This window comes from Rana temporaria, chromosome 3 (genome assembly GCF_905171775.1).
Source record: "Rana temporaria chromosome 3, aRanTem1.1, whole genome shotgun sequence".
Classification (NCBI taxonomy): Eukaryota; Metazoa; Chordata; class Amphibia; order Anura; family Ranidae; genus Rana; species Rana temporaria.
This window is the reverse complement of record NC_053491.1, coordinates 99,317,587-99,330,482: the sequence shown is the minus strand read 5'-3', so window position 1 is coordinate 99,330,482 and position 12,896 is coordinate 99,317,587. Positions and strand designations below refer to the sequence as shown.

The window sequence follows — 12,896 nt, the reverse complement described above, 5'->3', positions numbered from 1 at the left end:
AACGGGGAGAGCCGTATGTAAACACGGCTTCCCCGTGCTTCACTATGGCGGCGCATCGATCGAGTGATCCTTTTTATAAGGGAGACTCGATCGATGATGTCAGTCCTACAGCCACACCCCCCTACAGTTGTAAACACACACAAAGTGAACCCTAAATGTTACAGCGCCCCCTGTGTTTAACTCCCAAACTGCAACTGTCATTTTCACAATAAAGAATGCAATTTAAATGCATTTTTTGCTGTGAAAATGACAATGGTCCCAAAAATGTGTCAAAATTGTCCGAAGTGTCCGCCATAATGTCGCAGTCACGAAAAAAATCGCTGATCGCCGCCATTAGTAGTAAAAAAAAATGAAAATGCAATAACACTATCCCCTATTTTGTAAACACTATAAATTTTGCGCAAACCAACTGATAAACGATTATTGCAATTTTTTTTTTTTTTACCAAAAATAGGTAGAAGAATACGTATCGGCCTAAACTGAGGAAAATTTTTTTTTTATATATATGTTTTTGGGGGATATTTGGGGGATATTTATCGCAAAAAGTAAAAAATATTGCATTTTTTTCCAAATTGTCGCTCTATTTTTGTTTATAGCGCAAAAAATAAAAACCGCAGAGGTGATCAAATACCACCAAAAGAAAGCTCTATTTGTGGGGAAAAAAGGACGCCAATTTTGTTTGGGAGTCACGTCACACGACAGCGCAATTGTCTGTTAAAGCGGAGCAGTCCCGAACTGTAAAAACCCCTTGGGTCTTTAGGCAGCATATTGGTCCGGGGCTTAAGTGGTTGAAAAGTGCCACCATGTGTCATTTTGTTTAAGATTTGTTATTGTAAGTTGTATTTTTGTAGTGCCACAGTTGTACACCATGTATCTTATGCTTATTTAGTAATTGTGCTGTATATTGAATAAACTACGGGAGCTACAGAGTGACAGGAACTACATGAACTATCCCAAATTGATCTGAATATATCAGTACAAATACTGTACTGTTCATGTTCAAATTCTTCAAGTGATTCCAAAAATCTCTCCAGGTCACTGATGTTAATGGTGTTACTGTTGTTCTGTCCTAAGCTCCCTCCCTGTTTCTTTTGTGTTATACCTTACAGAAATATTTCAATGTTTCCTATCAGCCCGTGAGGTGGCGCGCTGCCGGGAACGAGACCGAATTGGCCTGGGCTCAGCCGTGGGCACTGGCACAAGTACTAGAACAGAGGAGAATTCCCCACAGTTGGTGCAGGCAATGAGAGACAGTGGACATCTCGCAGAAGGACAAGACCTATATACTGCAGCTTGTAACTCCGTTATCCACCGTTCAGCTCTTCTCCTTCTTGGGGTGAGCCCAGTAATAGACTTTCTAGAGACCCCAACAGAGGACCTTCAGCAGCAAGTTGCATCAGCAGGCTTCCATGAGGCTGCTGCAGCTATGACAAGGTAAACAGACACAGAATAGGGAGTTTGAAATGGAAATGTCATGTACATGAACAAGATGATCGAGATTAAAATGCTGAAATTGCTCAAATTTAATGTAGATGCTTTATTTATGGGAGATTCAAGCTATTTGTTGTAATATGTTAACACAAGGTAGCATTACAAAAATTGCCCAGTGCTCAATCCCATCTTATCGGCACAGAAACCCTAATTTAAAAAAGTTTTATATTTAGAATAAAGGATAAGTTCAATTTAAAAATACTTTATTTTTTTTTTTTGCAGGTAAACAAATGTGCATTTTTTTTTTTTTTTTGTGCCATGCAGGTCTTTTGCAGATCTGTCAGTTTATCTGTGTGCCTGTACATCACATACAGTGCCGTGGTAGTTCATTGAGAACTACAAGCCAACAGCCACAAAGGATGGGCTTGTAGTTCATTCACACACACACACAGTTGTGTGAATGAATGATGCTGCCGCGTGGGCAGAGCCCTGCACGGCTGCTCTGATTTCAAAAACTGACAGCTAATACGGAAAACTTCTCCCCATATGTGAAAGACCGATCTGATTGGGTGCTGCAAGCCTCTATTTTATGTAATTTAATGCATGAGATTTGGGTTACCTGTACTAACATTTATATAACCCCCCTCATGTGTCTTGACGGTCTTTGTGTCTGGTGTGTCTGGTGATGGGCCAATAAGACCAAGCAATGTCTTTTAGTTTTCCAACTTTGCCCATCCAGAGGTTGGGGTATTTCGAGAAGCTTTATCAACACTAAAAAGGGGCTTTTTGTATAAGTAATACAGGTTCAATTTAATGTGTTACTGTAGAATAATTAAAAAAACCAAGGCAAAGAAAAACCTCTGACAATTATCCAAGGTGTGTTTTTTGTGTGTCCTAAACCCAATAGCAAAAATGTAATATATTGCAGTTTACCAGCCTTTAGATGTTGTGACTGCATTCATATCCTTTATTCAGGTTTTTTTTTTTTTTTTTTTCTTTTCACCCGGGATACTGCCAGAAAGGATGCTCACTCACTGTACTGCATCTATGGATGTGCAACATTGTCGATACAACTAACTAGGATAGAAAGTTGTGTTACTACAGAGAACTCTGCCTTAATCGTGCAATGATTTCTACAGTTTTTGATGTCACTGGTGTATGTAAAATTCAAGTAGTTACTGACTTTTGGCTGGAGAACCACATTATATGCAAACCAATAGGAGATCTAGAGGTTAATAAAACTTAGAGGCTGCCAGGCTCTCACGGGAGAGCCTATGTCTGCAGATTCTGCCCATCTGCTACATTCATAGAAGCCGCACTACAGCTTCTAAGAATAGAGGATGGGAGGATGATTAATGGGTCTACCCCCTCCATTCATTTAACCTATTTCATTCATAGAAGCTGTAGTGTGACTTCTATAAATGGAGCAGGTGGGTGGAAAGAGCAGACTCCGTTACATAGTAGGTGAGGTTGAAAATAGACACAAGTCCATCAAGTCCAACCTATGTGTGTGATTATACAGTTGTGTTCAAAATTATTCAACCCCCCAATGCTGTAAAGGGTTTTAGGGAATTTAGTGTACATTTGTAATTGTATTCAGAATGAAATCCTACAAGGACTTCTTAAAGAACCATATGCAACTAAAATGACATCAATTGGTTTTGTAATACAGTAGTAAATGTTTATTTTGTGAATTCTTCATTTACACAATTATTCAACCCCTTAAAGACTACCACTCTGAAGAACAGAGGTTCATTGAAGTGTTTTCAATCGGGTATTGAAAACACCTGTGGATGTCAGGGAGCAGCAATAAAGCCTAATAAGCACCAATCAGGCAGCTTTAAAATGACTGTGATACTCAGCTCCTTCTAGACATTTACTGGTGTGGTTACAAACATGGTGAAGTCAAGAGAATGGTCCGGGAAGACAAGAGAAGAGGTGATTACTCTTCACAGGAAGGGCAATGGCTATAAGAAGATTGCAAAGATGTTAAACATACCAAGAGACACCATAGGAAGCATCATTCGCAAATTCAAGCCAAAGGGCACTGTTGAAATGCTACCTGGTCGTGGCAGAAAGAAGATGCTGACTTTGACTGCTGAGCGCTACCTGAAGCGTAGAGTGGAGAAAAGTCCCCTTGTGACTGCTGAGGAACTGACAAAAGATTTGTCAGATGTGGGTACTGAAGTTTCTGCTCAGACAATACGGCGCACACTGCGTAATGAAGGCCTCCATGCCAGAACTCCCAGGCGCACCCCCTTGCTGTCTCCAAAGAATAAGAAGAGTCGACTGCAGTATGCAAAAATCATGTGGACAAACCACAGAAGTTTTGGGATTGTGTTCTGTGGACTGATGAAACAAAATTAGAAGTGTTTGGGCCCATGGATCAACGCTATGTTTGGAGGAGGAAGAACAAGGCCTATGATGAAAAGACACCTTGCCTACTGTGAAGCATGGCGGGGGGGGTCAATCATGCTTTGAGGCTGTTTTGCTTCTGCAGGTACAGGGAAGCTTCAGCGTCTGCAAGGTACCATGAATTCTCTTCAGTAACAGGAGATAGTGGATAACAATGTGATGCAGTCCGTCACAAACCTGAGGCTTGGGAGACGTTGGACCTTTCAACAGATCAATGATCCCAAGCACACCTCCAAGTCCACTAGAGCATGGTTGCAGATTAAAGGCTGGAACATTTTGGAGTGGCCATCGCAGTCACCAGACTTAAATCCGATTGAGAACCTCTGGTGGGACTTAAAGAAAGCAGTTGCAGTGCGCAAGCCTAAGATTGTGACTGAACTGGAGGCTTTTGCCCATGACGAATGGGCGAAGATACCGTAGATCGCTGCAAGACACTTGTGTCAAGCTATGCTTCAAGTTTAAAAGCTGTTATAACTGTAAAAGGACGTTGTACTAAGATTGAATGTCAATTGGGGGTTGAATAAAACTGATAATGATGTGAGCACAGAAAAGACATTTGTGGTTATTTCATTATAAATGTTATGTTATATTTGTCTGACCTACACGCGCCTCTTTGATTTAATTGTAAGCAGGATGACAGGATGATCAAAATCAATGTCAAACTTGGCAAAAAAAGCAATTTCAGTGGGGGTTGAATAATTTTGAATACAACTGTATGTCAGTATTAAAACTCTTACAATTACAACTATTAGTGTTTCCGCTCCTTAGTAATTAACCCCCGCCTCATTGTAAGACGGCGGGGGTGGTAAAGGGCATGAACAGAACATTTCTACTAACAGAAGAGGAATCGGCACAGGGGACACATTCTCCCAACAGCAATTTCCCCTTGTGCTGAATTTTCAGGTTTTTATTTTAGCTACACTTGGGCTCCAAGTGTAGCAGAATAGCTGAAATTCTAAATCGCATGGCTATTGTGCCACAACACTCGACATGCATTTGGGTACCATTATAGAAAAAATATAGGTTGCGCTAACTTCATAACAGTAGCACAACAAAGTGCATAAAAACGTGAAACGTCAAATAATATATTTGAATGAATAAAAAACACAGTGAATAAATGACTATTGTGATTGGATTATGAGTGAAAAATTAATTCCACATGTACCACATAAATATATTCCAAAAATGAATCCGATGAAAGATGCAATAAAATTAATTAGAACACACAACTGGATTGAAGTCTGGAATTGGTGAAGGAAAAAGGTATATGAATTTAAAAACACCCGTGCATAAAAGTCTCTAATCAATTCTTTTATAGATTAAAGTTCTCTTCTTATGAAACAGCCTTGTGAGATCCACCACCGAACTGAAAGAAATGCCTGCTTGCCAAATCTCCATGATCCCCCCACTACAGAGGATCAGGAGAGACTGAAATAAAGAGCCCGATCTGGTCCAGTCAAAACCCAAGCATATGCAGTCCAAGTCAGCACACTTCAAGATTCGCTCAGTACATCCCAGATTCAGGTGCCATGCCAAAAAACAAATTGCTTCCATAGTGTAAAAAAGTTACAAAATGTATTGGAGAGAAAGTAAAAACACACTTACAATTAAGCAGTACAAGTACAGCCTTAAACCTGCGGTGCCGGCCGGACACACACACACAGGTAAACCCGTTTCTGCTGGTAGGTGAGTATGGTGGGTGGTGACGTCGATACGCCGCTCCACTCCTCCCTATGTCGTTTTGCAATAGAATTGCATCTTCCAGGGGCCCCAGCAGCAACGGGTTTACCTGTGTGTGTGTCCGGCCAGCACCGCAGGTTTAAGGCTGTACTTGTACTGCTTAATTGTAAGTGTGTTTTTACTTTCTATCCAATAAATTTTGTAACTTTTTTTTACACTATGGAAGCAATATGTTTTTTTGGCATGGCACCTGAATCTGGGATGTACTGAGCGAATCTTGAAGTGTGTGGACTTGGACTGCATATGCTTGGGTTTTGACTGGACCAGATCGGGCTCTTTATTTCAGTCTCTCCTGATCCTCTGTAGTGGGGGGATCATGGAGATTTGGTAAGCAGGCATTTCTTTCAGTTCGGTGGTGGATCTCACAAGGCTGTTTCATAAGAAGAGAACTTTAATCTATGGAAGAATTGATTAGAGGCTTTTATGCACGGGTGTTTTTAAATTCATATTAAGGCTAGGTTCACACTGCTGCAAATTCAAAATCGCGGTAAAATCGCCGCGATTTAAGAGACATCTGTGCAGGGTTTAATGTAAATCGCGGCCCAAAATCGCAAAAAGTAGTACAGGAACTACTTTTTGAAATCGGTGCAGCGCCGCAGATGCGGCGTCGCATCGATTAGGATGGTGCTATTGCCGACAATTGCCGTAAAATGCCGCCGATTTGAGATGCGATTTGACATGTGAAATCGCATCTCAAATCGTACCCAGTGTGAACCAGGGCTAAATTTATTTCACCAATTCTAGACTTCAATCCAGTTGTGTGTTCTAATTTATTTTATTGCATCTTTCATCGGATTAATTTTTGGAATATATTTGTGGTACATGTGGAATACATTTTTCACTCATAATCCAATCACAATAGTCATTTATTCACTGTTTTTTTTTTTTTTCCTTCACATATAATATTTGACGTTTCACATTTTTATGCAGTTCGTTGTGCTACTGTTATGAAGTTAGCGCAACCTATATTTTTTCTATACTTTGTTCACTGTTTTGTTTTTCAGCAGGTTTGCAGCTTTCTTATCACTTATCTCACAATTTGGGATTGTTCGAATATTTTCTTAGCGCAGTTTCTTCCCCAATTTTTTTCATTTGGGTACCATTATTCTTTACTGGCACCCCAAACGCTATGCAATTCTGCTGCGATTGTCATGCAACATGATCATGCGGCAAACCCCACCTTTAAAAATCGTGTGAAGCTTGCCCCCACAAAAAAAGAGGAGAAGCTTCTATTCAGGCGACACATATGCATAGGGCAGCTCATTCTACTGAATGGACTGGCCCTATGTGACATGCAAAATCGCGTGAGAATTGCACGTTAAATGTGAATGGAGCCTTATGCACACACGGTCGTTTTTCGGCATGAAAAAAAACAAAGATTTTAAAAACGTCATTTAAAATCATCGTATGTGGGCTTCACATGGTTTTTCGGCTTCTGAAATGTCGTTTTTCGGGTTGTAAAAAATGATTGTCCGCGCATGCCCAGAAGCGAGTTATGAGATGGAAGCGCTCGTTCAGGTAAAACTACCATTCATAATGGAGTAAGCAGATTCATCATGCTGTAACAGACAAAGCGCGAATCGTCTTTTACTAACAAGGAATCGGCTAAAAGAAGCCCAAAGGTGAATAGAACTTCCCCTTCAGAATGCCGTTGTACGTCACCACGCTTTGTTCATCATTTTTCAAAAACGATGGTGTGTGGGCAACATCGTTTTTAATGATGAAGTTGGAAAAACTTCGTTTTTTGGACATGCTGAAAAATTTCGTTTTTTTTTCATGCCGAAAAACTACCATGTGTACGCAGCATTAGACTTAAATGCTAATACTAGTGGCACTTTGATTTTGGTCTCTACCTCTGCTTAACACTAAATAGTCTTTTCTCATCAGCATCAACAGTTCTGTTACAATAACGGATAAAAAAATGCATGAAAACTGAATTATTTTAAATCAGTTTGTACATCTGACTTCAATTCAGTTTAAAGCAGTATACATTCATTTTTCACATTCGTAAAAAAAACTTTAGTAACAAAAATGTTGTTTCTTTCTCGTACATCACGGGACACAGAGCAGCATATTCATTACTATGTGGGTTATATGGAGTACCTTCAGGTGATGGACACTGGCAATCTCAAACAGGAAGTGCCCCTCCCTATATAACCCCCTCCCATAGGAGGAGTACCTCAGTTTTTTCGCCAGTGTCTTAGGTGTTGGTCATGGAATAGCTTGTCTCCTACATCCTTGGGATCAAGGCAGGCTAACCGGATCTGTCCAAGGTGCCTCAGAGCCAAAGTGGACAGTACCCGGGCCCCAAACCGTGGGGTTTTGCCCATAATGCTTCTCTTTTTAGAGAGCTGGACCCTGGGCCCAGGACTTAGAACCTCTGCGGTACCTAAGGTAACCTGTTTGCCAGGGTGCTATATGGGCCCAGGACAGTGGGTTCCTTTTAGGACCCCAGGGCCTGAAGGTCTAGTACGCCACCCACGGAGATGGGGGAAGATTGGACCGCTTGCTATGCAAAGTCCTGCGGCATGGAGCAGGTAAGAAAGGGGGGGCCTGCGGGACTTGGTTCGTCGGCAGGCTCTCTAGGGAGATCTTTGGGGGATGTGCCTGAGTATGCTCTTGCATTGGCAGTTTTTGGGCCACTATGTCTATCAAAGAGACAGGATGGTCTATGTATGGGCTCCCATGTGTGATCTTCCTAAAGATATGTGTTGCATTGTAAATTGTCTGCTGGGCGCTGGGTTGGGAAAGGAGCTGTGTGTTAGCTATGCTTTCCCAGGACTGGGGGGTCAGTGACTCACCTGAGGCCTTACCTGTCTGGGTGCCGTGCGGTGTCCTCCTCCAGCATGTCAGACGCTTCCGGCGTGGCCCCATCCTCCGCAACACGGGCGCGCGCGCGGGCGCGCGCCCTGTAATATAGGCGCAGGGTGATGATTCGCGCCGTTGTGGAGAAAGAGGGGCGGGACATCTAGTCTCATAAAAGGAAGGGGCGGCCCTTCCTCTATGCTGTGTAGCTCAGTTGCTTGCTGAGCTTGAAGGAGGAGGACGCAGAGCGGCTGCAGTGCGGCTGAGGGCACCCAGTGGCGCAAGGAAGTATTGCAGTTCTGGTGAACAGAACTAGCTGTGTGGTTACTAGCCTAAAAAATTCCTTATACAGCAGATGGATACTTGCAATTTTTTGAGGGAAGACAGCATGTTTTCATAAAAAAAAAAAAAAAAAAAAGGTTTTTGAAAAAAAAAAAAAAAAAATATAGGAAACATACTGGTCTTCCCGTTTTGGTTTTTGGACGTTAATTGTTAATACCGTTCCCTAAAACCGTACTATTTCTTTCTCCTAGCTACAACCATCAAGGGTTGTAAGCAGGGGTACCTCGGTATTGTACCATGGCTTCCAAAGGTTCAGGATCAGGGGGTACAAAAGAAAGGGGCCCCCCCTCAGATTCTGACGGTTCAGATCGGCCTATGCCGGTACTTTCCCCACAGGTTATTACACCATTGGGCACCTTGGTTAAGCCATTAGGGAGATCTGGTGCTGAGGCTACATCAGATCCACCCAACCCTGTGTTTATCACAGAGAGTATGCTAGCCGCCTCCTTGGAGGGGCTAGAGAAAAGATTGGCGGCTATGATAGCCAAATCTACACCGGGTAAAAAGCGGACTAGGTCTCCGTCGCCTGAGTGTGGACCCTCAGATGCTGAGGTTCTCTCCCCGGGGGGATTTGAGTTGCAGGAGGATCATTTGGACCGGGACCAAATTGGTTCAGAGGTTGAGGGTTCGGCTAATGAAGAGCCTTGCTCGGCCTCCCAAGCGGAAAGCTTCTGGGTTCATTCTCTGACAGACATGGTCCACTTGGCGTTTAATTTGCCTTTGCCGGAACCTCAGGGTCCGGCCGTATCATCTTTAGGCTCTTTGAAAACGCCTCGCAGTAGCGCTGTTTTTCCAGTCCATCCTCTTTTAGAGGAAGTAATCTTCCAGGATTGGGCACGACCAGACAGAATCTTTTTACCACCTAAAAAATTTTCCGTCGTCTATCCTATGGAAGAAAAATTTGCCAAAAAGTGGACTCTCCCAGTGGTGGATGCCGCCATCTCCTGTGTAAATAAGTCCTTGACTTGCCCGGTAGAAAACATACAAGTGTTTAAAGAACTGGTTGATAAGCGTTTGGAGACGCTTTTAAAAGCATCCTTTACTACGGCGGGTGCAGTAATACAGCCAGCGGTGGCTGCTATTGGAGTTTGTCAGGCACTAACAGACCAGACAAGACAAATGCTTAAGGTTATTCCGGCCCAACAGGCGGAAGAATTATCTGATATTCCTAGAGCCATGTGCTTCGCGGTGGATGCTATAAGGGATTCCATCCAGCAAGCGTCTCGTCTGTCACTATTTTTAGTACATATGAGAAGGCTCTTATGGTTAAAGAACTGGGAGGCTGAGCCCCCATGCAAAAAGCTCCTGGCAGGGTTTCCCTTCCATGGAGAACGACTCTTCGGAGAAGATCTGGATAAATACATTCAGACTATTTCAAGTGGCAAAAGTACACTTCTACCAGTAAAAAAGAAGGTCCGGGGACCTGCGTTCAAACGGCAGCTTCCCCCTGCTCAGGGGCCCGCCAATTCCAGGCAGTATCGACGGCCTCCTGCGAGATCATACTTTAACAATAAACCACCAGGACAAGCCTTTGGAGGCAAGAAGCAGTGGTATCGTAAACCAGCAAAGACAGCCCCTAAGTCTGCCTCATGAAGGGACGCCCCCACCCACGAAGGTGGGGGGAAGGCTGCGTCTTTTTTCAGAAATTTGGGAGACCGACATTCCCGACAAGTGGGTCCGGTCTTCCGTGGCCACAGGCTACAAATTAGAATTTCTAAGAATCCCTCCACCTCATTATCAGGAGTCGAGAGTGCCAGTCGAGCCGACAAAGAAGGCCGCCTTAATGGCGGCATTAAATCATTTGCTTTACCAAGGCGTGATAGTAGAGGTACCAGCCCAGGAACAGGGGCTAGGGTTCTACTCCAATCTGTTCATCATCCCAAAACCCAACGGCGATGTCAGGCCAATCTTGGACTTAAAGGGATTAAATGCGTACTTAAAAGTACGCTCGTTCCGGATGGAATCCGTGCGATCGGCAGCCGCCGCACTTCAGAAAGACGACTTTCTGGCCTCCATAGACATAAAGGATGCTTACCTTCATGTGCCAATTTTTCAGCCACATCAAAGGTTTCTACGCTTCACAGTGGCTCGGCGTCATTTTCAATTTGTGGCACTCCCTTTCGGGTTGGCTACGGCTCCTCGAGTATTCACCAAGGTCCTAGCTCCAATTCTAGCCAACCTAAGAATCCAGGGGATCATTGTCCTAGCATACCTGGACGACCTTCTAATCATAGATCATTCATCTCCTGGCCTGGAGCGAGCAGTGGCTCTCACGGTTCGATACCTAGAGAGGTTCGGTTGGGTCCTAAACCGAGAAAAATCAGCTTTCCAACCCACAAAGAGGTTGGAATATCTCGGCATGTCATTAGACACGGAACAACAAAGGGTGTTCCTGCCTCGAATAAAGGTCGAGGCTATCAAAGAATTGATACATCTGGTTCTAAGCAAGAGAGAACCAACGATTCGCCTATGCATGCGATTACTAGGCAAGCTAGTGGCCACCTTCGAAGCGGTGCCATACGCTCAAAGTCACACTCGTGTCCTGCAGGCAGCCATTCTGTCAGCATGGAGCAAGAGGCCACAGGCCTTGGAATTTCCGTTGCCACTCTCATCAAGAGTCCGGCAGAGTCTGTGTTGGTGGTTAGACCCTCAGAATCTACTGAAGGGAAAATCTTTCAGCCCCGTGACATGGAAGATAGTGACCACAGATGCCAGCCTGAAGGGCTGGGGAGCGATCTTGGATGGGTGCACTCACCAAGGTACGTGGGCACAGGAGGAGAGTCAATTGCCCATCAATATCTTGGAGCTCAGAGCTGCTCGGCTAGCCCTCAGGGCTTGGACCTCCAAATTACAGGGGTTCCCGGTGAGGATACAGTCAGACAATGCCACGGCGGTGGCATATATAAATCACCAAGGGGGAACCAAGAGTCAAGCAGCTCAGAGAGAAGTGAGCTTAATTTTCCTATGGGCAGAGAATCATGTGCCCTGCATATCGGCAATATTCATTCCCGGGGTGGACAACCTGCAGGCGGACTTCTTGAGTCGTCAGACTCTGTCGCCAGGGGAATGGTCTCTGCATCCGCAAATATTTCAGATAATTTGCCAGAAGTGGGGAATGCCGGACGTGGATATCATGGCATCAAGGCTCAACAAGAAACTAGACAGGTTCATGTCCCGGACTCGGGACCCTATGGCCTGCGGGACCGATGCGTTAGTTTACCCTTGGCATCAGTTCAATCTTCTATATGCCTTCCCTCCGCTCCAGTTACTACCCCGCCTGTTGCGCAGGATCAGGGTGGAGCACAAGCCAGTCATTCTGATAGCTCCAGCATGGCCCAGAAGGGCATGGTACTCACTAATCCTAAAGATGTCAGTGGGAGACCCTTGGACGCTTCCTCTACGACCAGACCTACTCTCACAAGGCCCGATCCTCCACCCTGCATTACGGCGTCTAAATTTGACGGCCTGGCGGCTGAATCCCTGATTCTTAGGGGTAGAGGTCTATCTAGACAAGTAATCTCTACCCTGATTAAGGCTAGAAAGCCAGTCTCCAGAGTAATTTATTACAGGGTTTGGAGGGCCTATGTAGGCTGGTGCGAGTCCAAGAAATGGCTTTCCCGCAAATATACCATTGATAGAGTATTAAGTTTTCTCCAGCTAGGAGTGGATAAAGGATTGGCATTAAGCACAATCAAGGGACAGATTTCAGCTTTGTCAGTGTGGTTTCAGAGGCCGCTGGCCACCCACTCGCTGGTTAAGACCTTCATTCAGGGGGTCTTGCGTATTAATCCTCCGGTTAAGTCACCACTTTGTCCGTGGGACTTGAATCTTGTTCTGTCAACTCTACAGAAACAACCCTTTGAGCCGTTGGCTGAAGTTCCTTTGGTTTTACTAACAAGGAAGTTGGTATTTCTGGTCGCCATAGTTTCCGCCAGAAGAGTGTCAGAGTTGGCAGCCTTATCTTGTAAGGAGCCATATCTTATTCTGCATAAGGACAAGGTGGTTCTCCGTCCTCATCCTTCCTTTTTACCAAAGGTTATATCCAGTTTTCACCTGAACCAGGATTTGGTATTACCATCCTTTTTTCCAAAGCCCACTTCCAGAAAGGAAGGGTTGCTGCATACCTTGGATATTGTCAGGGCCATGAAGGCCTATCTTAAAGC

At 44.2% G+C, this 12,896-nt stretch overlaps 1 protein-coding gene across 7 annotated transcripts in view; it reads left to right on the top strand.

The window, feature by feature from the left end:
* The window catches only part of HERC1 (HECT and RLD domain containing E3 ubiquitin protein ligase family member 1), a 232,131-nt gene that overhangs the window by 101,028 nt on the left and 118,207 nt on the right, over positions 1-12,896 (top strand). For 6 of the 7 annotated variants that reach the window (XM_040343076.1, XM_040343077.1, XM_040343080.1 and 3 more), the window contains exon 24: positions 1,110-1,434. In XM_040343076.1, coding sequence (XP_040199010.1) covers positions 1,110-1,434 — 325 coding nt within the window. The remainder of the gene's footprint in view (positions 1-1,109; positions 1,435-12,896) is intronic. The other variant, XM_040343079.1, reaches the window with a different exon arrangement.